The sequence below is a fragment of the Gossypium arboreum genome, chromosome 13, assembly GCF_025698485.1.
Source record: "Gossypium arboreum isolate Shixiya-1 chromosome 13, ASM2569848v2, whole genome shotgun sequence".
In the NCBI taxonomy this organism is placed as follows: Eukaryota; Viridiplantae; Streptophyta; class Magnoliopsida; order Malvales; family Malvaceae; genus Gossypium; species Gossypium arboreum.
Genome location: NC_069082.1, coordinates 54,145 through 82,123, shown reverse-complemented (window position 1 = coordinate 82,123; position 27,979 = coordinate 54,145). Strand labels below are relative to the sequence as shown.

The window sequence follows — 27,979 nt, the reverse complement described above, 5'->3', positions numbered from 1 at the left end:
ATGTTTTATTTTTCTTTCACTTTCTCTAATTTATTTATATCTCTTCTAAACAAAGATAATCAAACATAATGTAGAAGTACAGCTACAAAATTCTCCATATTGATGATGGCCAAAAAATCATCACCATATTGATTGGCAGAGGCATCATACTATGGCTCTAAAAACTGAGCAAATATTACAATATTAGTACCAATGTGCAGGAAAGCCAAAAGGTTATGGATATTGAAGAACAAAAATCCAAAAGTACATAGAGGTTAAACTGTTATAGAAGTTGTTCCTAGCCACTATATCTAATAATTACTTATACCATTATATATATAAATATATATATATAAACACTACAAGCCGAAGTAGCAGTCCTTTTTCTCTTATCCCTTTAAGCAGTCACCAGATGAAGACCAGATCTCGGAAGCCCACAAGAATACGTAACATACTTGACGCTATCTAAGAGCACAACAACAAAGATCCGAGAGAGCGATTTTGGTACAATCATGTCATCCATATCGCCATCACCAGCCTCTCTGGGATCAATAAGCACAGAAACTACCATAGAAGAAGCTGTTTTGTTACCTTGAAAATTTTGGTTTCCGGAATTTCTTCCAACATGCTCTTGGGTTATGTTCAGATCAGATCGAGAAAGAGGAACAGGATGACCATGGAGAATCCTTCTGTTTCTACCCTTGTTAAGCTGGGTAGCATTCTGACGATTTTTGGCAGATTCAGGGGTAACTGAGGATGCTGGAACAATGGCTCCTGGAGCAGAGGCATCAAACTGGAACACTTCGGTGCACATGCCCGAACTCAACATCGGTCCTAAAACAAAGGACAAGAAACAATCAACTTACTACATGATACATACAACAAGTGTAGAGTTGGGAGCATTACAGCTATAGTACAATTTTCTAGAACATTCACATTCAGAAAAGCACCCAACATGCATATTAGCAAATGTAATAGCAAAATAAGTACCTGCCACTCCTTCCCGGAACCACTGCTGCATCTTACCATCGGCAGCAGTTGACCTGATATGGTCCTTCAAAGCATCAGCAGAGCCTGAAGAAAGAGCCATCGGTCTTTCTGCAGGATTTCTATATTCACGTGAATGCTTTCCTCCATTCTCTCTGGCATTAGGAATGGCCAGTGCTGGAGAGAAATTCTTAGGGATGGCCAAACCTGTCTCCTTATTCTTTCTTTCAGAAGCCTTATGTGAGGCCAAAGCTTTCTCACTGGCCAGAACTGAATGAATTATCAGATTGCCATCAATTTTCACAAGCTTATCATTTCTCGGTACATATAACGAAGCAGTGAGAGGCTCACTAACATTTTTTATATAATCAGGTGCACTTTGTGCACCAGTCTTTTTGCGCTCACCACCAGACTCTGAGCGTCTACCATGAACTCTATTGCTAATGTTAAAACCACCGTAAGAAAATGCTGCATCCCTACTATACTTAGACCTATTTAAATGACTATCAACTCTCAAAACTCTTCCACGATGCACCTCGTAAAATCCATCTCCAACAAAACCAGGCCCAGATCCAACAGGGGTATTATCGTATCTTAGGTTCATAATTGGGACCAAACCACTAAACATTAATATGAAAAACAACATTCCCAGTACACTAACACTAGCAACCTTCTTAGTTTTGCTCTCATTCTTTTTAGCTTTGGAAGCTGGCCTTGATTGTTGCTGTGTTTTCAACCTAGGAATAGGTATCAATGGCACCTGAGACCCAGGAGGCTTCATCATATACGGCGGACCACAGGGCATCCAAGGGTATGCGACTGGTGGATACATCGGCAAAGGCACTGGCTGCGGAGGGCACATTCCAGCGCCTCCACCACCAGCACCACCGGTACTTAATTGCTGTCTCAAGGTAGCATTTTCAGCCATAAAAAAGGCTATCTTATTATTCAAGTCGGTAATCGTAGAATGCATTGTTCTGACCTTGTCTTCCAGCTCTTCCACGTAATGCTTCTTCCGCTGCCTTGATAGCTGCGCACTCTCTCTGTTCCTCAGGAGCCTGGCTTTCCTTTTCTCCTCCTCTTCGCTCAGAGAATTTGACTTATTATCCGAGTTGAAGTTATAATTGTTCGCAGTCAGCAGCGATGATGATCTTCTACACTTGATGGAATCAGTTTCTTCATTACCTTTCTGTCTTTTAGACACTCGCCTTTTTCCCAATTCTTCAACATCAATCTTTTGATCCATGTTATTCCCAGAATCCGGCGATGTAACATTCGTGTCATCGGAAGCGGCCGAACCACAATTTCCGGAGCCCAGAGAGGAGATAGGAGAATGGGAGTTGCCGGAAGAATTGGGGCAGCTGAAACTGTCAAGTCCCGGGGAGGAAGAATTGAGGTACCTTTCCACGTACGATTCGGATGTGAAAGCGGGTGCGTCGGAAGAATCGGGCATGATGAGGTGGTCGGAATCGGAAGGGAAGTACAAATCGTCGAAATCGTCGAAGGTAAGCTGGAAATCATCGTTTTCGTCGAGAGGAAACCCTAGATCTGAGGAGAGATACAACGAATCCATGGGTGGAATGGCCAGCGATTCAAGTTCGGAGCCCATTTGTGGTTCCAGCGGCGCTTCCGCCATTGAAATCTGGTTTGCGGAGAAAATTCAGAAGGGGCTTAATGCGTGAATCGATGGAGGAAAGACCAAGACTTTTGAATTAGTCTTAGAATGAAGGAATTGGGGAAATGACAGATTTTAGTGATTTTTTCGTTTCGTTCCCTTTCTGGAAAGGTCCGAAGACTTTCCTTCAACGTTTGGGCTCTGCCGCGTGGGCGGCCCCTTTTTTTTATTTCCTATTGATTTTTTTAACAGAGTTAATTGCACAAGAAGTTTCCTAATTATGATCTTAATCTAAATTGTTGTCCAAATTTTAAAATATTCTAATTGTATCTTTAAATTAAAAATATTATATTAATTAAATCTTTTATTATTAAAACTGTTAATTTAACCGTTAAATGATACATCAAATCTTATACTGATTAAATTTAAAATGAATGATTTAAAAAATAAAATGTTGCCACATAATTTTTAAAAGTAAAATTAAAAATAAAGTAAAATTGAAAAAAATTGTGAACCATAAAACTCTGTAAAAACTTTGAAAAATTCAAAACTAAGATTTTTTTAGAACATTCATTTTACAAAGATTCATTATTTCTTAAATTTTTCATTTTAAATTATGTCATATAAGATCTTATATGTCATTTAATAGTTAAATCAACAATTTTATTAGGAGAAGGACCCTAATTAATATAACATTAATAGTTTAAGAATGTAATCAAAATAATTTGAAGTTTAGGGACCAATTTAAAATGATGGTCATAATTTGAGAATGTTTGATAAATTAACTCTTTTAATAATATAATAGTTTTTATCTTTTAAGCAAACTACATTGATGGTCACAGAGCTATTAGTAAGTTTTTTAGTTACACATAATACAAAATGTTTATCCAACTATTTAACTTTTTTTTCAGTCAGAAGTCGTTAAGTGTTTAACGGAAAGATAACATGATAGCTTTTAAAATTGACATAACAACAAATTTACCCTTAACATTTACACATAGTATCAATTTAGTTTTAATTTTTAAAATTTTAACTTTCAATGTTTGCACATTACCTAAATTTATCACGCTTTCTATATAAAAATTTTATTAAATACACAATTTGTAAATTAAAAATAAAAACAAAATATTAAAAATCATGTTTATTATTAAACTAGATAATCCCTAAATACATTGTTTTCTTTATACTTCAAATGACTAATAACATTTATTCTTCCGATGGATATTTGTAAAAATATTCAATACATAAGTCCAGAAATAGATAATGCTCGTAAGAGATAATTAGATACAAAATAAATGTATCAAGTTACCTGTCTGAGTTAAACCAATGACAACACAGACAAATAGTCTGGCTAGGGCTATGTATACATGTAAGGTTACCAGTCCAAGCTAAACTTTTAAAAGAACAACGGATTACCAGTCTAGGTTAAATTCGAGTCACGTGAATACCTGAGTTCGTAACACATGCTGGAACTCGATCCAGAACAATAATCCAGACAAAAATAACATGTATGAAACTTTTACTCAATCCATCGTAATTATTTCAGAAATTCAGTATTTTTCACATAAACCAATTTCATTTCAACAGTATTAAATATGTATAAATATATATCATTAACAACATCTAATAATGAATTATAACCAAATATAACAGTATGAACTTACTTGTAATACAATTCGACTTTTAGGGACTAATCGACAATTTCCCCTTTTCCCTTGATGTAACGTGCAGTTTAGTTTAATTAAATCCATTCAAACCAAATAAACAATTAATTTATGCAATTAAGTCCTTTTTGTCACATTTACAAATTTATCACTAAACTTTACCCTTTATACATTTTAATCCCTAAACCCAAAACTATCAAATTGAGCACAACTAAGCTTAAATCAAGCTAGCCGAATTTTATATCTCTCATGAACAGCCCATATATTTATATATTTCATAATATTTTCATGAGATTTTGCAACTTTAACAACTAAATTCTTAATCATCCAAATCAATAAAATTTACTTTACAAAGTAATATTATTTAGCTATCAAGCTTGCAAAACTATCATAAAACTTCAAAAATCTCATAAAACAATGGTACATGTCAAAACATTTAATAGTTTTATAAATTAACATTCGGATTAACTGGACCTAAATGTAATGATATCAAAAACGTAAAAATTACTAAAAATGGACTAAAAAAAGGTACCATGCAAGGTTGAAATAAGCTTGGCCAAAACTTTTGCTTCTCAACTATGGATATTCGGTCATGAGGTTGAAGAAAGTGGGAAAAAAATAAAATGGTTGTCTTTTTGCTTTATTATTTGTTTTATTTTTATTATTTTAACATATATTATAAAATAAATATAACTTAACATATAAAACACTTAAAAACAACCCACTAACCGTCCAACATATTTTAATATGGTCTAATTTCAACATAAGGCCTTCTAATCATTATTTTATGACTATTAAACATGAATAAACTAATATCAACTTTTGAAACTTTTATGATTTAATAGTCATAAATGCCCATCCAAAGGGGTCTTAAGTAGGTAGATTTATCTATTGGATCTTGTGTTTATATTTTTCCAAAAATCGACACTTTAACTTGAGTTTAGTGCTACAATAATATTTTTTTATTTTCTAAAATAATTATTATTTTATTGCATTTTCAGAAAAATTGAATTACATGTTTTTCTTCTCAAATTGAAGAAACTTATTTTTCTATAAAAAAATGTAATAGAAGCCAAAAGGTATATATTCAAGGACACATACCTTGTTTTATTACTTGTATCCTAGAGGCAAAATAAAATATTAAATAAAGTGATTGTGATTCAGACCTCAAGTCTTGTTTTTTTTTTTTTAATTTCGTTTCTTGAGCGACAAGTTTTCTAACATAAAAGGCATTGGTTTGTGGTGTTTGGAGGAGCATAGTAGACTCTTCTTGCTTAAGCTGGGATTTAGTTTTCTAAGTAATGTTTGGCTTTTGGATGAGGGTGCTACCAACTAAATACAAATTCAGTGAGTGGTTTAGGACCGTTATCCAATCATTGTACAGATACTAGTCTCAAAGATGACAAGGTTGGTGTTTGGAGCATGGTTGATGAGTCGTGGAACTGGAAATGGAGTGAGTTTGTAGCTTATCTAGATCATTTGATACTCTTGCGCATTGCCAATGTTAAATGAAAATGCAGGGCCTGATAGCTGTAAGACTATAAGACTGAAGCAGTTTGAAAGACCATGCTTTGGCATAAAAACGTATATTTCTGTAATTATGAGAGTCAAAAAGAAAATTTCTGAAAGGTGGTAATGAGTTTTAACAAGGAAAGCACGATAATAGTAGTAATGGGAAATGTAGTCCGGACCTTAAGCAGTGGTCAAGGTCGTTGTGGTGCGTCTGTTGTAACTTTCAAATCCCGACGGTGCATTAAAAATAAACTAAAAGCACCTAATAATATAACCCCAAAGATAGAAAACATTGAAGAGTGGGAAGAGATAGGATGGAGGTAGTTGGCAACAAAATAGGAGGGAAAAGCAAAACAAATTGTTATATATATATATATATATACACATAAAGGACGCAAGAAAATGGAGAAAAATTTAAGAAACAAAACACAGAGGGGAGTGGCGGTGAGGTCTTCAGGAAAAATTATTTTCCGGTGACTGTTTGGTTCTCTCCCGCTCCTGATGCTGTTCTTCCCTGAATGCCTTAATCAGTGTTCGGGGTATGGATCTTCTTTCATTTCATTGATAATCGAAAAAGTTTTCAAATTTACTGAGTGATTGTTTATCCTCTAAATTTGTACAGAAAATTGCGGCGATTTCTAAGTGGAGGAGCGAGGGGCTAATTAATAGGTCTGGTTTTATATAGATTTATGTTTCCTTGCTTTTTTGTTCAAGTTGAATCTGATCAAGTTTTCACCATTGCTTTTAAATCAATAGGGAAACAGAAGGTTTCAGGTTTGATGGATTCAAGGATATATAGTAAGTAAAGGTTAATCTGGTATCTATCGGTTGTATGCAAATCCAAGAAAATGAATCCCACACAACATGAATTCAAACCAGGTATCTACATTCATGTATATTGCATACAGTGTAGGTGGAGATTTCACATGACATGTACTAACAAAATGCTTTCAATTTGTAGATACATGATGACTGGTCTCCTAGGAAAGACTAATAATCCTCTAGTAGATATGTCCTTGGTATGATTGACTGCTGTGTATGAGTTTCTTTACAATGGCGGTAGCCGTTGATCAACATCATGGATTCAAACCGTTCAACCGATCTCAAAGATGCAGACTCCAATCCTTCACACAACTTGAGTACAACATTCTTGAAGTTGGCCACAAAGACCTTGCTCACTCTTTGAAACAAGTATTTGAAGTTGCAAATTTCAATCGTAGCTTCTCCACCCCTTGCCTTTCCTTTGCCACTAATGTGGAGCAAGAGTATGACACCCATCCTAGGATTCAGATTATTGGGGGCCCAAGACTGCCAAGAATCAATGCTCTTGTCATTGAGGTGGCCATGGCCATCGCCTCTGGGGTAGTACCAATGCCGGTGTCAAATGGACTTGGTGGTACCTACTTCTTACGTAACCGCAGAGGTGAAACTATAGCTGTAACAAAGCCCATTGACGAGGAACCTTTAGCTTTCAATAACCCAAAAGTTAGTGGGGGATCCATGCTGGGACAACCTGGAATAAATCGTTCAATACGCGTAGGTGAAACCGGCATCCGTGAGTTGGCTGCTTATCTCCTCGATCATGGTGGCTTTGCCGGTGTTCCAGCAACAGCTCTTGTAAAAATCTCCCATGTTGCCTTCCATGTCAATGAAGCAACTGCTATCTCTGCCTCACCTTATAAGATTGCCTCCCTACAAAATTTCATCTCTCATGACTTTGATGCAGGGAACTTAGGGCCGTCTTGTTTCTCCGTAGCTTCAGTCCATAAAATAGGGATATTCGACCTGAGAATCCTGAATCTAGACCGGCATGCAGGCAATATTCTGGTCAAGAAAAGAGGTCAACATGAAAATTTTGCTGTCGAGGCAGCTGAGCTCGTGCCTATAGATCATGGTCTTTGCCTACCAGAGTGCCTAGATGATCCCTACTTTGAATGGTTGCATTGGCCTCAAGCCTTAGTTCCTTTTTCGGAGTCAGAAACTGAGTATATTCTGAATCTTGATCCAAATAAAGATGCGGAGATTTTGCGGACAGAGCTTCCATTGTTAAGGGAGTCCTCGATACGAGTCCTGATCCTTTGCACCATTTTCTTGAAGCAAGCTGTTAGTGCTGGCCTTTGTCTAGCTGATATAGGCGCAATGATGACTCGGGAGCTTCGGGGTGATGAAGAAAAAATGAGTATGCTAGAGACTCTCTGCGTAAAAGCCAAGGAAAGTATTTCGGAAGTTGAAGATGGTATGGATAGGTACGAGGTTGATGACACTGGAATTTTTCTAGTCGACAATGATATTGAAGGTACCTCTAATGAGATTGCTGCAGATATTCCGAAGCTTTTTCAGAACCCTTTGAATTTGGCTAAGCCACCGAGACCTTCAAAACTTTCGTCTGTAAGATCGATGCCATATGCTTCATTACCTCCTCTGTACAAGGATACCGAAGTTCATATAGAAAACGATGCAAAAAGTGATGGTAAAGCAGCAGTTGGGACCGTGCAAGGCATGAGTTTCTCAGTGCAAAATAGAAGTGGAGGAGGAGGTGTAGATTTGGGGGATATGAAAGAATCTAAATGGGAAATGTTCTTGGAGAGTTTTGTGAAGCTCTTGCCTCAAGCATTTGATGGCTCCAGCAAACTCAAGTTGAGAGCTTCTTGCAATTTCTAAATCATGTCTGGAAGGTAGTACGAAATGGTACCCTACTAATTAATATCAACAAACTATTGTACATTGAGTTAATATTTGCTCATTTATATGAGTTGTATGTAATGTAGGATAATCTATATACTTGTACATATAATAATTAGGGTACATATGGATCATATAATGAAGTGAATGGCGAATTAAGGAGTTGTCCTTTCTCTTTATACTAAAAAAACAACTTAACCTACTTATCACTTATAGAAATTTCTTTATTTTATTTTTATATTTCATTTAATATTATAGTATTTTATCAAATAATATAATTATATTTAATATTTAATTTTAAATAATAAATCAAACAAATTTTATAACTTAAATTTAATACTTAATTTTTTTATATTTATTTTTCTAATACTTAATTTTTCAATTAAACAATAATTTTTTTATTCAACCCCTTTTGCATCGTACATATTCCATTTGTAGAGGGTCGATTTCCTAAAACAGACCCTGTTGGTGTTGCAATGCAGACCCGAAGTTTTGTTTTTCTTAAATATACTTGCATTTTTTACCTTGTATTATTATTTTTATTGTTTCATGCTCACCATAATAAAGAAAGAAATAGAGAAAGGTTAAGTTGGAAGGAAAGATGTGATTACAAAATAGATTTTCATTAAAATTCTCTCCTCCAATTTTCATTTCAATTAAATTAATATTTTATAAAAATTATAATATGTAAGACTCTACCTATCTATTAATAAATACACTTAAATAATATCACATTAAAATTTTCAATAATTTCTTAAATATTCCATTTAAATACTTATAAAATTATTTTGTTCATTTTCGCTCCTATAATTTTTAGAACTTACTAGAAAGTCTCTATACCTCAGATTGTACACTTTTTACAAAATAGTATATTTTTAAATTAGATTTTATAATTTAGTCCCTATGATTTCAAATTTTATTATTTTATGTTTTTCAATTTTCATATTTCATAATTATATAATTGAGATACTACATCAAATTTTCAAATTTCACCATTCAACCTTTAGGATTCGAAATTTTACAAATTTTATAATTTAGTCATTACTTAAATTTTTATCAAATTAATCTCTTAACAAATCATTTTTCAATGACCCATCTAAGTAATGTTCAAAATAAATATTTATCACCTTCAACGTAATAAGTACACAATTTCATTATTCAAAATAATTAATTCCAATTTAAAATATTCTTAATAAAACATTCATATTTTCTTACTTCCAATTATTTGCTTAAAATCATCTACCGAATATCCATAACATCATTTACCATTTACTTAAATTCACATAACTCTTTATACTAATTTTTTATAACAAAGCAGTCCGTTGGGCAACAAATCATGTTTCTATTAATATCTCATTCATTGGAAATGATAATCAAGTTTCGTTTGAAATTTTCAAAACAAGATATCCCATTACTAATATAAAATATTTTTACCGAAATTTTAAATAAGCCAATTTATAAAGTATTTTCTTTAAATCATATTTTGTTCTACTTTTACAGTTTTGACCTTCTTCCATTAAAATGATTTATCTTTTAGTACAAAACTCATATAATATTTTTGTTTGTTTTTCATGAAAATAGATGTCGTAAAATTTTATTATAATGTGCAAATGTACACAATTACTAGCAAGTAATATAGTAGTAAATACTAAAGTTATTGTCTCCACATAGACAAATTTTAAAACATAAATTGCAAAATTAACAAATGACAATATGAAAAGTAAATAAATATATTATTGAATTCAAATAAATATGCAAAGCAAAAAATAATACAAATTAAACTCCGTTTGTTGCCGTAAAATATTTTCCGGAAAATAATTTCTGAAAAATGATTTACTTTTCTAGTGTTTGGATAAATTTATGTAAAATATTTTTAGTTGTTTGATAGATTTTCGAAAATATTTTCTAGAAAAACTATTTTTACATATATTAATAAATTTATATATATTAATAAATTTATATATATTAATAAATTTATATTTTAAATTATTTTTACATATATTACAATAATTTATTTATAAATAAATTAGCTTAAATTTTTATAATTTCTAGACATGTTGTTCTCTTTCATCTTTCAACGGTTCATCTACTTACTCCATTCTTTAGTTCAAATTTCTTCCTCTCAAGCCTTTGCTTGTTTCAATTAAACTGAAATTAGACTTGTTTCTTTAAGTTGGACTTTTGTGAATACGAAGATCCTTAAAAAAAAAAATAGTTGATCAAAGATAAGATTGAGATAATCAATAGATAGGACTGAAGATCAAAGCTGAAAGAGATCTTGTTTAGATCAACTCCTTACAGTGAACTTAAAACCATTTATTTTTTAAACTCCAGAAATGATAAAAACATCACTCTTACAAAGACTTATAAATGTAACACAAAGGAATTTTATAAGATCTTTGAACATTTGATAAATCCTAACTTTTGATCATCAAAGATCAGTTTTGTTTAAATTAAACAAGGATTTGTACACTTAATTCTCCCTATGAGACATTTTTAAAAAGACTGGGGAAGAAAATTAGTATTTAGTTGAAGCCTAAGGCTTTGACTGGTATCCCCATGGATTGTTGCTTGCCAACTTCCATTGATCTCTGCACATCTCTGCTATACCGTATTTTGCTCTGCAATATAGCAAACTCTTAAGATTAAAAGGACCTATCTTGTACCGTAATTGGAAATTCTTTTTGAAAGATTATCCATGTTAACTGAATAATCTATTAGGAAAAAGATGGGATTGTAAACATACTTCCAACCAAGTTCTTTTTTGAGCTTTTTTAGTGGAAGCATAAACAGCTGTAGCATCTCCTGGACTTCTGGGGCATAGTTTAATGGGGATTTTCTGCAATATTTTCAGCTGCAACAGTTTTATATTAGCATAAATGAGAGCGAGGCCGAGAGAGAATGTTGAATGGTAATTGACAAATATGGGAATTGACAAATAGCATTTACCTTTCCAGAAGCTTTCTCAAAAGCAGCAACCATTTCAAGCACAGATGTACCACTGCCGGTTCCGAGGTTATAGGTAACGCAGCCTAGAACAAGATGGAAATTGACAAAAGGAGCTAAAGGGAGAGAGAATCAGGCACAGCAACCTGCCGAGATGAAAATTAGCTTAAATTCCCTTTTGTAACCACACAGATCATATATTGGCCAAGTCTTAATTTCTTATTGGCCATTACTTTCAGCTGTTAGCTAAGGAGTTATTATCAGATACCGTACATGAACACACTCATATTCCCTTCTTTTCTTCTCTTATTTTCTAGCCTCTCTTCTCAATTCTTGATTAAATAACACAACCCAAGCTCCCTGATTTCTGATATTTCTAAAACGTACAATAAACTAACATGGAAACAAGATTCACTAACAAAGGAGCTGCCAGGAAATAATAGAAAAAAGATGAATAAACAATTAAACCCAAAACAAAATCTCTAATCAGAGTTCAATCCTAACAAAGTTAATAAAGGCGAAGAAGAAATAATAGAAAAAAGATGAATCAACAATTAAACCCAAAACAAAATCTCTAATCAGAGCTCAATCCTAACAAAAGTAAATAAAGGCTAAGAAAAGGATTGCTTTTATTTTTTTGCTTTAGAATTAAACCAATCTTGTTTATTCAGCAATAATTTCTTCAAGGGTTAACTACGATCAAGAAAACAAATGAACAAAAAATTAAATAAAAAAATCACCTTAAATACTAACAGTTGAGTCTAAGTTAGTGTGAGTCCAAGCTAAGATCAAGCAATCATTTAAACCCAACACTCAATATCCACGTCATAACAAAAAACTGCAGCTCATACTGATCGGTTAAGACAAAGTTGAAAACGAAGGGCTTCGATTTTTCTTTTTTATTATTTAAAAGAAAATCTGTATTACATGAAACAAAATGGAAAATCCCAGAGATACAATATAACCTTCAAAGCCCCATCAATCGAACAATAATAACAAAATTTCACCGATAATAGAAAAATATGGGGATATTTGGGAAATTACCTAAAAAAGAGCTTTGCCTGAGAAAGACGAAATAGCAGCGTGTATTGCCTGAGAAGAGGAGATATGCGGCAAACTAAGGAAAATGGGAAAAAATATAAGAAGTTGAAGAACGGAAGAATGAGAGAAATTTCACCTGGATGAAGGAGATGGAAAATGTCTTACTGAAAAGAAATCGGTAAGACATTTTCCCCAAATTGCAAGTCATTTTACCCGTGTCTTGGAATCCATTTTCCAAGTATAAATTATTTTCAAGCTGCCAAACACTGTAAAACCAATAAAACATTTTTCAGAAAATATTTTCCTGGCTTCCAAACAGAGACTTAATAGCAATGAATTGAAGAGTTGAAATAATTATTTCCCCCTAATATGCAATTACCGGTAGTGATGCTGTGACATTAAGTCAGGTTATTAATCCGGAATTGACAATTTATAGGCTTCTCCCAAAGTCACTATGCTCAATCCTATAACTAATTTAACATATGTCTATGGCAAATTAATATCAACAATACAATTGCAAGCATCATTCCTAAAGGATTATGCACGGTAAGAATATATGATTATATCATTACACATTTAAAATCAAAGAAACTAAAGATGCATCATTTAAGTTTTATGTCCATTAATCACAACCTTTTCAGAATTAACAATTAACTCAATTACCCACTAATGTTGATTAAGAAATAGCAAATATTAAACATGAATAACATTTGAATGAATAAACCTTATATTGCAACAAGCATCCTTAGCGAAGTACCAATAATCTCAAATTAGGGTTCATAATTATTCTAGCTAAGAATCGTTTAGTCCATAATCATCAAGTTAAAAGCAATCAAGCAAAACTCACCCATGGTCCAAATAATAAAGGAAAAGTAATAAAAGACAAAGAGAAAGGTGAAGAGATAATGAACACTTTGTTCACAATTACCCTTTTTTTTGTCATCGAGATATGGTAAAAGTATTATGGAAGTCATTGTACTAGGGATCGAATTGCATTTTGCTCCCTTTACTCAAAAAAATGAATAAATTAATCTCTATAGGTTAGATAAAAAAGCAAAAAGATTCTTCTGTTAAAAATTTCATTTATTTCTTCCGTTAAAAACTAATCCATGAAGTACGTAACCAACAAAAAGGATCACCCAGGGACTAATGTAGTATAAAGGTCTCCATACTTTGACCTCAAAGCATAATTTAAGAGCTATCTATTATCACAGTCACAGTTAATGCAGCAAACAAATTCAAAGCCATATCTGTCTCCTAAGTTTGATGACATATTACATGTATCCATTCCAAAATTCAGTTTTCAATTACTCAAATGAATGAATCTTAAGCCGCAGACATACCACCCTTTTTTTTTCTTTTTGTCTCAAAGAAAAATAGAAAATATTTAAATGTCTGTAAAATAGCATGTTCTTATCAAGTTGAAATGTTGCATGTATACTCACTAACATCACAAGATTAACCATCATATGCATTTAAGAACCAAATTAACCCAACACACACATACCAATGGAACAAAGAAATCTCAAAATCAAGCAGGTATACTATTTGGGACATTTTTGTCTAACAAATGGAACAAAGAGATACAACTGTGGACTAAAGCCTACGCCATACCCCTTTCAAAATGCCAAAACAGATTGTATAACAGGAGACTCAGTTCAGCAAATAGAAACAAGAAATTAAGCAAAAAGGTCAGTAGGAGACCTGCTAAGGTCACACATTCTTCAATTTTTTCATCTTGGAAGGTGGCCATCGTCCCTTCTCCCTCATCTTCCTCTTGCAAACAAGTCGCTTTCTAGGAAGTCTTATTTTCTTTGCCAGCTTCATCTTCATCTTCTGTTCCATTATCTGCTGCATCTTGGACTCCAGAGGAAGTTGTTCAACCGGCAAAGCTTCCTTCTTCGTTTCTTCTGGAAGCTGTGCCTCGCTATCGGTACTCACAGACTATGCTTTTACTTTCATCGCCAATCTTTTTTTTTTTTGGGTACAATTTGTCTACCAATTGAACATTTTGATTGAGGATGATTAATGGGTTTTAAACGCAACCTGGACACTGACAGCCAGTAGCAAAACTTTTCAAACAAGATAAAAGATAAGCTTACGTTACAACGAGTTATCGAAGAAATCACAATGCCGAGAGGTGTTCGATCAAAATCCCCAATGAACACCAAGTTAAGATAAACGTGACTTACTTGGTAAAACAGCAATGGGCAAGAATGTTGTGCAAGAAGAAACCGGTGAAGACAGGAGACAGTGAAGTGGATTAAAGCTAAGGAGAGCCATTGCCATTTCTTTGCACTCTCGTTGTGGATAAGCCAGATAAATGCTCTTTTTTTTCCCCGAGCATCACACAATTGAAAAAATTGACATGATATATTAAATATGTGGATTAAAAGAAAAAAAAAACAGCCTTGATTGGCCCTTGCCCCTTGTTGGTTCTACTCACTACAGATGGACTTGGCAATCAGCAAACTCGGATTACATTGGTGATTAGTGAAATAATAATATAAAAAAAAATATTGATTAAAAGTTAATGTATTATTTTCATAATTTTTTTTAATATTTTTAACTTAATTGAAATTCAGATCAAATTCTACAAATCAACACGCATTGAAACGAAAGTTTCTTCAAAGATTTCATTTCTTTATGCCATATATGTCCATGAATATTGAGTTATGATTTAACACCACCTAAATCAAGAATCCTACCAGCAAATTCAAAAATAACTCGGTCCAATCTGCAGTAGCTATGAAGCGGTCCAAGCTTTCCTTGACCAAATCTCTTGCCCCTCAATTATTAGCCAGGTAAAATAACCTCGTTGAAAGCATCCTTAACAGTTATAGATCTAATGCCTCGTTTCCTCTAATCAAGTATACTCGCTTCCTCTAATGTCTCGTTGAAAGCATCCTTAACAGTTATAGGTCTTTGCCTACCCTCTTGTTTCACATATCCATTAACATTTCATTAAATCATCATATTCTGGTCAATAGAGAGTAGAGTTAGGTTTCAAGTAGTGCTCATGGGCGGAGCCACACAATATTACGAATTCAATTGACCCCACAAAGAAAAAGTAAAACAATAACAACTTATATAGGAGATTAGCAAGCAACTCAATATGTCCGCCATGTGGTGTGGAAGCAGAAACAATGGACCACCTTTTTCGAAAATGTCCTTTGTCAGCGGCAGTATGGGAAGCATTATCTATCTTTAATCTTACACAGGGGACAAACTTAGAGTTTGAGAAGTGGCTTACCAAAGTCTTTGATTCGCTCCCTTGGGATCAGCGAAGGACTTTTTGTGGGGCGCTTTATGCTAACTGGGGTCGGATACGAAAACACAAACAGATCAAGTCAGGAGATAACGAAATATGTTCAAAATTTTTTATATGAAATCGATGGGGCAGGTAACAAAACCCATAAGGCCCCTAAGGATGGAGTCAAATGGAATCACCCACTTGGGCAGGTAGCAAAAGTAAACTTTGATGGGGCTTATGATATGAGAAACCACCAATCGGCGTCAGGAATCGTGGTCAGAGATAGTAAGGGTCATGTTCTCATTTCTTGCACAGAACTTCACAGAGAGGTCGCCTCTCCTTTCGCTGCAGAAGTCATCGCTTGTCGAAGGGCAACTCAGATTGGTCTGACAATGAACCACCCAGAAACCATTATAGAAGGCGATTCTTTAACAATAATCAAGAAATGCAAGGATACAAACCCAGATAAATCGCAAATAGGGGCTTACAGACACGATATTCACGAGATGAATAAGTTTTGCTCATATCCCGAGATCAGCGAATGGGCTAACTCATATTCTAGCAACAGAGTCGCTTAAGAGGAAAGAAGAAATACACCTGGTAGAGGGCATTCCCAGTTACGCGGAAGGCATTTTGCGAAGCGAGAGGGTTCAAGCACCAGATTGAAGAATAGCAGGGAAGAAGGAAGGGGGAGAGTTTTCAAAATGAATCTGTAAATCTGACTTTCCCTTGGTAAAGGACGTCGCCATTAAAACTCAAAGAAAAGATGGAGAGTTAGGCGTCAGTTTTTCTGATTGGGCAAAGTAGGCGGTGGTTTTTAATGTTTTCTTTAGTTATTTAATTATTATGATTTGTTTTCTTACGGGCTTACTTGTGTTGGGCCTAGTGTTTTGCTTGATTCATTTTGTAAACTTTATTTTAATCTATTTAAAGCCCAATCTGATTTTAATTTAAAAAAAACAATAATAAATTATATAGATACTAAATTAATGAAATAATATACATACAAAGCTCTATGATTATGAGGGTAGTGGGGTGGGGAGTTTTTTTAATTTATATTAATATAGTTATTTTTATTTAATATTAATATTAATATTAATATTAATATTTATTATGATTATATTTTTAAAAATATTTTTATATTTTTATATATTTTTGTCAACAATTATATTTTATTTTTATATATTTTTAACATATTCATGTGTTTTTGTTTTTTTGTTTTTTAGGATTAAGATAAAATTTAGAATATTTGTAAACTTTGAGGATTAATTTTTAAAATTATAATTAAATTAATATAATATGTAAAAGTTAAGAACTAAATTTATTATTATATCGAATTTTTAACTGCCACATTAACTTGCTATTTATGATTTTAATTGGGTGACCAAAATGGTCGAGATATGTAAAATGGATGCTTAAATTGCAACCTTTTTATTTTAAGTGTCTAAAATAAAAAATTTTGGTAGCTGGATGACTATCTGTGCGATTTACCCAATTTTATATTAAATATAATTTTTATATAAATTTTTCACCTGATGCAGAAAGGCAAGAAACTAGGGTTAGTGATTATATTTATAGATGAATGATGAAATAAAGAAGAGCCGATTGTCTGTTTTTAGTTCTCACTTAACCCGTTTGCCTCCGGCATCTTCCCTCATGGCTTCGGAGAAAGAAGCTGCCCTTGCTGCTGCTCCCTCTGATTCTCCTACCATGTCAGCCCAGCCCTATGTTTCTCCTTCTCCTTCTATTCATCAATTTCTTCTTTTAGAAAAAAAGAACTCTTTTTTTTTTTAGAATAATTTTCAACAGTAAATGTTCCTCCCCTTTTCACTTCGATGTGAATTTCCGGGGTCATTCCTTCTCATTTACTTTTTTTTTTTTCAGATTTGACAAAATCATCAAGAAGGAAATCCCAGCTACCGTGGTGTATGAAGATGATAAGGTGCTGATCTTTTTTCTTTTTCTTTTTCTTTTTACTTCTGATTTTAAATTCTGCGGATTCAGTCACTGCTTATTTGTACGCTGGAAAAATCTTTTAGAAATCTGGCCATTTTTTTTTTCATTCTTGAACTATGGCTTAATTCGTACAACAGGTGATGCTCATTTTATATATATATATATATATTTTCTATTTGTTTCTTAGAACAAATTTCCCTCGACCAAATTCTGGTCGCGACCTAGAACTTGGTCTGGCTTTTAACAATTCAAAAGGCATTACTTTTGACCTTTTCCGTTTTTATCTTAAAATGGATAGAAATGCAAACACCCCCTGCCCTTATAAGTTGGAAAGCTACGTCGTCCTTGTGCATTTTGGCATGTGGCCCGTTATTGGCCTAAAGTAATCCACGGGGACTTGTGGGGTAGCACATTCCAAGTTAGAATGAGAGAGTAGTGGTTCTTTTGTTTGTCTTAAGAGCTGTATATATAAAGGGCTATGTTTTTCTTTTTTAAATTTATTTTCACTAGAAGTGTTGTTAAGGGTAATAGATGAGAATTTGTTAGAATTTTGAGGGATGCTAGTGTATTTAAGAGGATGGATTCTAAGGAATGAACTTGGAAATGGCCTTATGCCTTGAAATTATTAGGTTCATTAATTGGATCAGTCAGCTGGTCAAATGTTCTCAGGGAAATGAGATAGCAGATGTATTAGGTAAGGTTGCCATTTGAAGGGAAGTATTTTCATGGCTTGATGGTGACATTTGTTCTGTTTTATTGAGTTCTCTGTGCGTTCATTGGTATTTCAATGTCCTGGCGCTGTCTGTTCTTACTTGGTGTTTGAGTTTTGTTTGACTTGTGCTGCTGATGTTTTAAATCTACTTATTGGTTCTGAAATGTTTTTGTCCTTTGTTTGATTTTGTGAGTGTTGTTAGTTATTACTGAAAGTTGTCTTAACAAAAAAAGAAGATACCAGGGTTTTTCATGTTCAAGTAAGAGTTAGAAAGAATGCAATTGGCTTCATAATTGTTAATGGGAAGAGGTTATCACTTCCAAGAGAAGTTAAGTGGATCACGTTTAAAATTTTAGATCATTTTGATGATGAAAACTGGTGAAGGCCACTCATTGATAGATTAGAGTTTAAGTAGCTTTCAGGAATGCTAGCTGAAATTTTGGTAGATCCATTCCAAATTGAACAAATGCAAATGTTGTTGGCATTAGCAAAATCAGGAATATGTCCGCAGATGCGCAAGTAAAATTAGAGACCTAATGTATAAAGTTTGATTAGGTGAGCTGAATCAGGTAGAGATATTGTATGTAACAAAGCTTGATTAGGTGGTTTGAATCAGGTAAAGATATTGTATGTAACTGTATTGAAGCTGTTGAGGGTGTGTGGATTAGCAGCTAGGGGATTGTTTGGTATGATGTTTTGAAGTTTATGTATGTCATGTTTGCTGTTTATTGCTGCCTTAATGAAAAATCCTTACTATTTTATTTCTTTCGTAACAAAGAAATATCAGTACTCACTGTTGCACTGAAGAAAATTTTAATTAGCTTTGAATTTTGCTTCAATTGGCCAAAAGCTTTAAAGCTATCACTTCTGGTAAAGATTTTACAATAAGCCTTTCTATTTTATTAGCCGAACACTTTGTACATTTTTAATACCGACCAACCTTCTCAATTTGTCTCTCCTTTGTCAAACGTGTTATGCATCTTCTCTTCTGTAATGTGATGCATTTCTGCTCTTTACAATGACCCTTTTCCAGCTTCATTTCATCTTTCTGACACATGTACTTAGCACCTTTTTGGTATCTTCATTTTTCTTTTTTTCTCCCTTTTTTAGTGAAGAGATAAATGACTTTCTAGTAAAAGATATTTTATTGGTAACAAAAGAAATATGGCCTTAATTGTTCTTTTCTTCAAATGTTATTAATGATGATAAATGATGGTATGAACTATTTTAGCATCTCAGTATTCAATGTATACATTTCTTTTCTTATTCATTTTATAAGTAAAAACATATAATCTCTATTTTGGTCTCTGCACAGTATTTCATTGATTATTTTTAGATGAAATTTGGAGATGCTAGAACATAACCTAATCACTTTGGAATATTTTACAAATTTTTTTATAGAATTGTGATTAATTCCATAATTATCTGGATGAGAATGTCATCAACAGTTTGTTATCGTACTAAGTCTTGGACTCTTCAGAAACTACTTAATTTGGAACTATCAAGTGAATCTTATCTTCTTTCATTTGTTCATATTTTTGTAACTTCCTTTTCCTTTTTAGTCTGTTGCCTAGAATTATGTGGCATTTGGAAAGGTTCCTTGGGTTTGAATAATCTTTGATCGACTTTTGTGTCAGTTTTGGGTTAGGGTTTTTAATTTTTTCTAGTCAATTTGGTTGGATTGGATTTGGTTGATCTCCAAATATGTATCAACGTTTTCTCATGTTACTTTGCTAAGAAATAGCCTTTAGTTTTGCGTTAGGCTCGAGGTTAGGCCCTTTCATTTCTCTGTAGCTTCTACTCAGGCTGGCTTGGGCTTTTGGCATGTTGAGCAGTTAAATAGGTGACAATCAAAGATAATGTGTTATCCTTTCTGTTAACACTAGCTGATATCTGATATTTGATCAACATTAAGTGAAACATGATAACAAAATATCAAACGTTTTAATTAGAGAAGCATGAAAATCTTCAGCTATGATTATAGTTTATGCATGCTAAACTATAATCTGAAGTTGAAAGTTTTACTTTTTTAACTTCTTAGTTTGATTTCTATTTGCGAATGTTAATTTATGTTATTGTTTTCTGTATGAATCTTGCATTCACCTCGTCAGATGCATGCGAGAATGACCTAGTTTTATTTATCTATTTGGTGGTAGGTTCACATGAATATATTCTTGCTGTTTCTTTAGGTTAATATGTTAATTCTTTTCTGCTAGTTTAAGTTTATTTGACATTAATTTGTGCTAACATTATGTTTGTTTGCCTTTTTTTTGTTTGTAGGTCTTAGCTTTTAGGGACATAGCTCCCCAGGCTCCTATGCACATTTTAATTATTCCAAAATCAAAGGATGGCCTAACGGGTTTGTCTAAGGTACAATTTTTTTTTTCTTCACGACTAACTGAGCGGTAAACATTTATGCCTTCTCATTGAGGAAACTACAATTTTGGCTGGTATTAATTTGGGAAAGAAGTATCGAATATTGTTAAAAGAATGCTGCTCAAGTTTTGTTAATTTGATTTGCCTTTTGCGTTTTGCTCACTCTTGATGCTGTATAAGGAAAAGAAAGAGAAGGAAAATGGGAGTGAAATTAAATGGAAATTGTATCGAGAAATTCTGGTGGTTGAGACTAAGAGAGTATTAGTGGTTATAAGGGTGGGGAACTGAAAGAACATCAATGCTGAGGAAAACCATAAAACTTGATATGCAAGTATTGATAGGTATAGGCCATAAATCCATGAGATAAATTGTGCTTCTAAATTTATCCGTACAATGAAAATCCGTAATAAAACTTTAAAGCAATATCCATTATTCATCTTTGTTGGAGAAATTGTCTTTAGAGTTAAATTGCATATACCCCTCCTTCCTTGAGTCAAAATAGATGACATTCCAAATGAACAGAAAGTATGTCATCGATCTAGAATTAAAAAGCTCATCACCAAGTTATTTCAATCCATCAACTGATTGCAATCACTGAAACACTTGTAAGGTTTGTAATGAAAAAAACATAAGGCCGATGAAATAACTTAGTATTAGAATTTGCAATTTGTGTATCCAAGGCTTGTTCATTTGTTTTCTGTGTCATAATCATGTTTAAGGTGTCATGTATTTATTATAAGTTTTGACATTTTAAAAATAAGTGGTGTTATATTGATTTTGATATGCTTTTGTGCTTGTGTAATATTGTATTTTAGCTATTTTTCTTGTGTCTGTTTAGTAACAATATTATCTCTACTTTTGCCCATAAATTTTGTCGTAGTCTGGTTTTATTTTGTGAAACTTTTTGATGTTGAACAAAAGTTTCCAAATCTTTATTGAATTAAATTAAATTATCATTCATATTTGAAAATTACTCCCAACTCATTTAAAATTCTTTTGGCCATATATATATTTATAATTTTGCTCTTTTATAATTTGCAATAAAGTAGTAAATTTTGATAATAAAGCCTATAAAAGTTAACTTTCCACAGTTTATGTTATGGAGGGAGTACCATCTTAATTCTAATTTGTACTTACAAGAATAGCCTTACAAAAAAGCTACAAAAAGCATGAGCAAGACAGTGAGTGTTTGATGAGTAATGGGGAGTTGAGGTGATGTGGGTATTTGAGCACCAGAATGAAAATGGTAGTCAGCGACGGTGTTAAGTGAGAGTATTGGTTTGGTAGCGTTGAGTTACTGAGAATCTTTTTGAAGATCAAACTCTATTTTCTTCTTTGATAAACTTTCTCTCCACCATTTTTTCTATCTATTTTGAACAATATTACTCCCCGCACCAAAAAAAAAAAAAAAAAAACCGTACCTCAATTGTCAACTTTTTTGGCTAATTAGTGTTTCTAAAATAAAGATTTCTCCCTTTCTTTCTACTTTCAACCGCAGACACATGAATATTTATAATTTGTAATTCTGTAAACATTCTCTTTATCTTTTTGTAGATATTAATAACTAAATAATGGAAATAATATTAGTAAACAATAAAAGATAAATGAAACAAAATGAAATGATAATATATAAAAACATCAAATTTAAATTCAATCCAAACATGACCGAACAATAAAAAACAATTTTTATTTTATTTTTATATTTTGTAACATATATTTGTTTTATATTTCTGAATATATATTTGAAATTTTTATATATTTTTAATTTGAAAGTTTTGAATAATTATAATTTATTTTGAATTTTTAGGATTATGATGAAATTGACAAAATATGTAAATATTGAAGGATAAATTTGTTAAAATTTTTAGGATTAGGCCCAAATTGATAGATAGTGTAAAATGTTTGGGGTTAAAATTGTTATTATATCAATCAAAAGATAACATCAGTATTTTCGTCTGGTAATTAATGAATTTTATCAGACTGATCACAAAATGAAATTGAGCTAACAAGAGTACTAAATTAACAAAAAAAAAAAAAATTGGATGACCAAAATATATTTCAGTAGTTCCATTTCTTTTTTGTTAAATCAGTTTAGACAAATTTGGGTTTGATTTTTTGTTGGTTTTCTGTAGTGTTATTAAGGAGTGCACCTAGGTGTAGCACTTTAATATCAGACAATAAAAGTGCCTCAAATCCTCTTTAGGCCAGATTATTTTATCTCCCTTATGCTTGCTGCATCTAGGTGTGCTTTTCTGTAAGGTGATGGGCACAAAATAAAAACAGAAAAAAAAAAGGCTCGACTCTAATTCTCAATATTTGAGTATCCAACAATAGCCATAGGACCGTAAGGAAATATGCATATTGCCTAATCAAGTTGGAAGAAAATATATACATACATAATTATTCCTACTGAAATGTGACAAGACAAAAGTCTGCTACAACTTTGGTGCAATCTGCCATCATACATAGTTGTGATATCTACTTCCTTTTGAGATTTGTGAATGATATTCTAACCTTAACTGTGGAGATTACAATTTCTGTCAGCAGACCATAAAACAAATAACCTAAGGTTTCAAACTTTTCATCCACTCCACTACTTGCTTCTTGTATATGTGATTGATTAGACCACAAATGTGCTGCTTCTTTTGTTGCAGAAAGATTTGAGGAGCCTTCTTTCATCTTCTTATCCAGGAACGGGTTTCCCTTCATTTTGTAACCTAGGTTGTAATTTTGTTGCATTTATGTTGTGACCTACAATTTGGGCGCTTTTATTTCTCCCAATCTGCTTCTGAAACTTTGTTCTAGAACGAGGAGCTTGGTTTGCCAAAACATTTAAACAAAATCCTAATTACTACAAATGAGAACTTGCATTCTTTATTTGTTCTTTGTGTTCTTATTCTTTCTGTTTGAGGGTTTTGTGTTTGTCATTTGATAAAACTAGTATGTTACCAACCATTTGCCAAACCAGAATTCCAACTTATCTCTGGAAATCTGACCTGGCTGAAGCGGGCTATTGAGTATGGTTTAATAGAGCCTCCTATCTAGCCAAATACTGAACTGCAAAAGGAAAACCTTTTTGTTTTAGGATTTCCCATTATAAGAATTAGTTTAAGAGGATATTATTGTGCCTGTGGTAAACACAAAGGGTGGCGGGGATGAGATTTGTTTTTTGGACTGGGTATACGCTAGTGGTACCTAGGAGTGAGATTTGCCAGTTATACAACTGTAGGCCCTAATTATCGTATTAAAATAAATTAAATAGGAATATGAAGCTGATAGTTCCTTGATCTATTTTTATGGTTGTGAGTTCTCTTTTGTAGGCTGAGGAGAGGCACTCTGAAATCCTTGGGTAATACTGCAAAGCTTGTTGCAAAACAGGAAGGGCTGGAAGATGGATTCAGGATTGTGATCAATGATGGCCCTAAAAGGATGTTTGTATTCTTTCTCTTGTATATTTTATTTAATTGAGAAATATTAATTTCCATTTCTATTTGTAGACTAATGGGAATGGGGCTTAGAATGTTATTCATATAGTACGTTGTGTTGTATTGCAGGTCAATCTGTGTATCACATTCATGTCCACCTCCTTGGAGGGCGCCAAATGAACTGGCCTTCAGGCTAAATAAAGAAGTTATAGTTGATATAGGTATTTCATGATCGTGTGCATTGTATGTTTCATGGCCTTGTTGATAACTTCAATAACGATAGCCGACATGTGGGCTTTCATTAAATGATCAATGGAGTACGCTCTTGTATAGGGAAAACTAATGAACCTTGTGAAATGCATTGCTTGGAATCTCAACGAGGCCTGTTTAAAGTTCCCCAACTTGATGCCTGTTTAATATAATTTAACTGGTTTTCAGTGCAGCAGAAATCTTACTTGGAGAGATGAAATTTGTTAGTAGAGCAGCTGCACTTAATAATAGGCATAATAAACCGTTTGAAAATTTTCTACTTCTTTCTCTCCATCATAAATTTGTTGTTAATTCATGTGGGATAAAAAGGACAAGTTTTTGGTTCGGTCTCAAAATTATCTCCATTTTATGGAACCTTGCGAAGGACTCATTTATGATGCATATTTTATCCCATTATATGGTTTCTGTTTTTCTAATTGATAATAGAAAGATGATTGTTTTTTTTTCTTTGATTCTTCTACGTGTTGGTTTGCGAAAGGAGTATCTTCAGAGAATCTGACATTAAATATTTTCACAACAACGTGGGTTAATTTTCATTCTTATTCTGAACAGGGATGTTCTCGTATTATCCCGCTTCGGACTAAGCCATTCCAAGAATATCCCGGTCATATCCCTTCCCGGTTCAGTGTCTTTTAGTGCCCGGTTCAGTTGTTTTGGTATCCGGTTCGGATCCTTCCTGTGTCCGGACCGGGCTACCTGTCTTTCTTATTCCAGCTAGGGATATCCCATTCCATGTATATTCCGGTTTACTCGATCCTGGTAGTTCTCTGTTGCTAAATTTCGCAGCCTGGCGACTCTCCAACTGGCTATTATTAAAATAAACGACGGTAAGGCAAGGCCGAGAGGGCTTAGACCACTTGAAAGCTAGCACCGAATAAAGAGACACCACAATCGCCAGTCCCTCGATACAAAGGAATTGATCCGCTTCAAGAGTTAGCCCACCTGGGGATATCCTACAGAAGGATATCCCGGTACTGATATATCCTACTCCGGGGATATCCGGTTTGGGGTGTAGGGGCAGGGTTTTAGGGCTGGGCTATTGTTTTTGGGCTTTGTTTCGGTGTTTGGGGCTGTGGATCGCTTAGGTTTCAGATTGCTGGGTTTTGGACTACATCGGATAGTGATTTCAGGGACCAAAATATATACCAAAAATGTCATTAGCCTTATAAATTATTAAAAAAGGAATTGAGGATGAGGTTTCTTTTTAATTGAAATGGGGTTTTTTATAATAAAACCAACAAGCCAACTCTAGGCCATTCACGATTTTAATCCAACAAACCAAATGGATCGTCTGAATGAGGGGAAGAAAATAAGGAAGCCAGCCACTAAGAATCTTTGTTGTAGGGTTTATGAATAACATCGATTTCTATCTCTCTTCTCCTGGTATGTCTCCGGCAATAAAACTCCACCGTTTCGTTCCATCTTCCTCTGTCGAGTTTTGGCTCAGATCGACTCCCGGGTAAGAATTCGTGCCTTTGTTTGACAGTTCGACTCCTTATTTCTCTTCTCCTAAAGATTCTTCACATTTGAATCTTTGCCATTATCGTTTTTACATGGCTTTTGGTTTGGAATTACGGGTCGATCATAGGATGGTTGACTGAATCAGTTTCGAAATTGGGTTTTTGTTTTGTATTGTAAGCAATTGAGTGAATTGGGATTATAAATCCATAAATGGGTTTTGGATTTCTCTGTCTTTGTTGTTTCAGAAAGTGTTTTGTTTGTAATTTATGCTTTTGGTTGGTTTAAAATAGTTTAACTATTTTGGGGTAGCATAGGGATATTGCGTTGCCTGGTATCAAATTGTATACTGTGCTTGTTACAGGTTTTCAGTGAGAACTCTTCATTAGTATCTAAGCTGTGACTTAAAATTTGTCATAGGATGGATGATCTCTTTACAATCAATGGATCAATGCATATGGGCTTAACCAATAATTGTGTTTCTTCAAATAAGCTTTTGGTATTTTGTTGCTCTCTCCTTGAAATATTGGATCAATTGACATGTTCGTTTTGAAATTGGATGCTTAGGATTTGTTTGGCCTAGATGTTTTATAAAAAACTGTTGTTCAAGTAGATCTCTTCAAGTGCTGCTGTAAAAGATAAAATACTTAACGTAAACTATATAATAATATACATTTTTCTAATAAATAAAAAATATTTAAAAAAACCTAAACTTTATTAAACTGAGGGTTTTGTTGATACAATATAAGAATGTGGCAAGAAGGTTGGAGGCAGTTCACTCGATGGGCCGAGAGTTGTAAGTGGCAGTAGATAGATTGGTCCCCTCTTGTTATGAGGTTTGAGGGGAGTATTTGAGGGGAACACTTATAAGCCATGTGTTCTTGTTTTATTGGTGGGCTTGTTATTCAAAGTGGGTGACGTAGTAGGGTGGCTATGTGATTTGATGTAACGAGGATAAAGAGTAGTGACAACAGAGTGGTTTAGCTTGGCATGACGTGGCCTTGGGCAGAGGGTGGTGATTGGCGGGGTTATTCTGTTTGGTGGGATTGTCTCAATTGGGAATAAGATAGGAATTGTTTAGAAATTCAATTATTTATTTTAATTAGTGTTGTAATTAATAGTATAATTATTTTAATTTTCGTAGCTAACAAAGAACCCGAGATATCGGCTCAAAAGGGAAAGGAGAAGATTACCGAGGTTTGTATTTCTGTAATTCAAGTTATTTATTATTGAGTATTAATTTTAAATTTATTTATTTTATAGTAAGTAAATATTGAGGTAAGTAATTTTATTGAATTGAATTTAGAAAATTGAATTGAATGAGAAATACGTGTTAGTATTACTATAAAAGTAATTTTATTGAATTGAATTTAGAAAATTGAATTGAATGAGAAATACGTGTTAGTATTACTATAATTTGAATTTAATTATTATTAATTTTTGAATTTTGAATTTAAACAGAAGCTTTGGGAGAGGAGAAGAATCGAGAAACATGGCAACAACATCGAAGAACATGAATGTTTTCTACAGGCAGAAGAAGAACAGCTCTGCCTCCACCGGAAAAAAATCAACTAAAAGCCCATCTCCCAAACACGCCGCTACTTTCGGTTCCGATATCACCCAACCCCCCGCTCTTGTTTGTCATGGCGGTTCACTCGATCTCAAAGGTCACTCTCTTACTTTTCTCCCGGAAATGGATATTTACAAAAAGCTAAAATTATTGTTTCTTTTCTTTGAGGGGAACAGATGATTTTGATGAACAAGAGCAAGTGTTAAGGCAATTTGATATGAACATGGCATACGGGCCGTGTGTGGGGATAACGCGACTGGATCGGTGGGAAAGAGCTCAAAGAATGGGGCTAAACCCTCCTAAAGAGATTGAAAGCCTTTTGAGAGGTGGGAAAGTGAAGTTAGAAAGTTTATTTGATGGTCGTGTTTAGTTAATTAGCAGGTAGCATAATAGTAGTATTATGTATGTTTAGCTGAAATCAGACAGCTTCTGGCTGTGCTTCTGGTTGGGTGTTTTTAAATGTTGTGATGAATCTGGAAAGTTGTTTTGGTCTTAATCCATGGGTGATTTTATGAAATTTGCACTAGCAAATT

At 33.5% G+C, this 27,979-nt stretch overlaps 5 protein-coding genes and 1 long non-coding RNA gene across 6 annotated transcripts; 3 read left to right on the top strand and 3 right to left on the bottom strand.

The window, feature by feature from the left end:
• Window positions 1-3: 3 nt before the first annotated feature.
• LOC108464209 (bZIP transcription factor 17) lies at window positions 4-2,828 on the bottom strand. The gene is made up of 2 exons (XM_017764371.2): window positions 970-2,828; window positions 4-813 (listed from the first exon to the last, which is right to left on the bottom strand). Exons 1-2 carry the CDS (start codon window positions 2,600-2,602, stop codon window positions 377-379), a joined length of 2,070 nt encoding a protein of 689 aa, XP_017619860.1. The 5' UTR covers window positions 2,603-2,828; the 3' UTR covers window positions 4-376.
• Window positions 2,829-6,150: 3,322 nt separating this feature from the next.
• Window positions 6,151-8,658, top strand: LOC108462340 (phosphatidylinositol 4-kinase gamma 1). Its single transcript, XM_017762303.2, has 4 exons — window positions 6,151-6,296; window positions 6,380-6,426; window positions 6,514-6,636; window positions 6,719-8,658. Exon 4 carries the CDS (start codon window positions 6,796-6,798, stop codon window positions 8,416-8,418), a length of 1,623 nt encoding a protein of 540 aa, XP_017617792.1. The 5' UTR covers window positions 6,151-6,296; window positions 6,380-6,426; window positions 6,514-6,636; window positions 6,719-6,795; the 3' UTR covers window positions 8,419-8,658.
• Window positions 8,659-10,717: 2,059 nt separating this feature from the next.
• Window positions 10,718-13,425, bottom strand: LOC108464052 (uncharacterized). The gene is made up of 6 exons (XR_001868223.2): window positions 13,355-13,425; window positions 12,563-12,692; window positions 12,430-12,477; window positions 11,389-11,531; window positions 11,186-11,293; window positions 10,718-11,060 (listed from the first exon to the last, which is right to left on the bottom strand). It is a non-coding gene; the product is annotated as an uncharacterized LOC108464052 (long non-coding RNA).
• Window positions 13,426-14,139: 714 nt separating this feature from the next.
• On the bottom strand, window positions 14,140-14,715 carry LOC108464053 (50S ribosomal protein 5, chloroplastic-like). The gene is made up of 3 exons (XM_053024047.1): window positions 14,619-14,715; window positions 14,473-14,479; window positions 14,140-14,353 (listed from the first exon to the last, which is right to left on the bottom strand). Exons 1-3 carry the CDS (start codon window positions 14,713-14,715, stop codon window positions 14,140-14,142), a joined length of 318 nt encoding a protein of 105 aa, XP_052880007.1.
• Window positions 14,716-17,196: 2,481 nt separating this feature from the next.
• Window positions 17,197-24,487, top strand: LOC108464122 (14 kDa zinc-binding protein). Its single transcript, XM_017764223.2, is given in 7 exon segments — window positions 17,197-17,391; window positions 17,564-17,621; window positions 20,628-20,717; window positions 24,044-24,072; window positions 24,074-24,146; window positions 24,148-24,154; window positions 24,278-24,487. Coding segments are annotated over 7 exon segments (459 nt in total). The 5' UTR covers window positions 17,197-17,257; the 3' UTR covers window positions 24,346-24,487.
• A 1,795-nt stretch (window positions 24,488-26,282) lies between these two features.
• LOC108462851 (uncharacterized) lies at window positions 26,283-27,963 on the top strand. Its single transcript, XM_053023743.1, has 4 exons — window positions 26,283-26,375; window positions 27,021-27,073; window positions 27,338-27,543; window positions 27,623-27,963. Exons 1-4 carry the CDS (start codon window positions 26,298-26,300, stop codon window positions 27,814-27,816), a joined length of 531 nt encoding a protein of 176 aa, XP_052879703.1. The 5' UTR covers window positions 26,283-26,297; the 3' UTR covers window positions 27,817-27,963.
• Window positions 27,964-27,979: the final 16 nt, after the last annotated feature.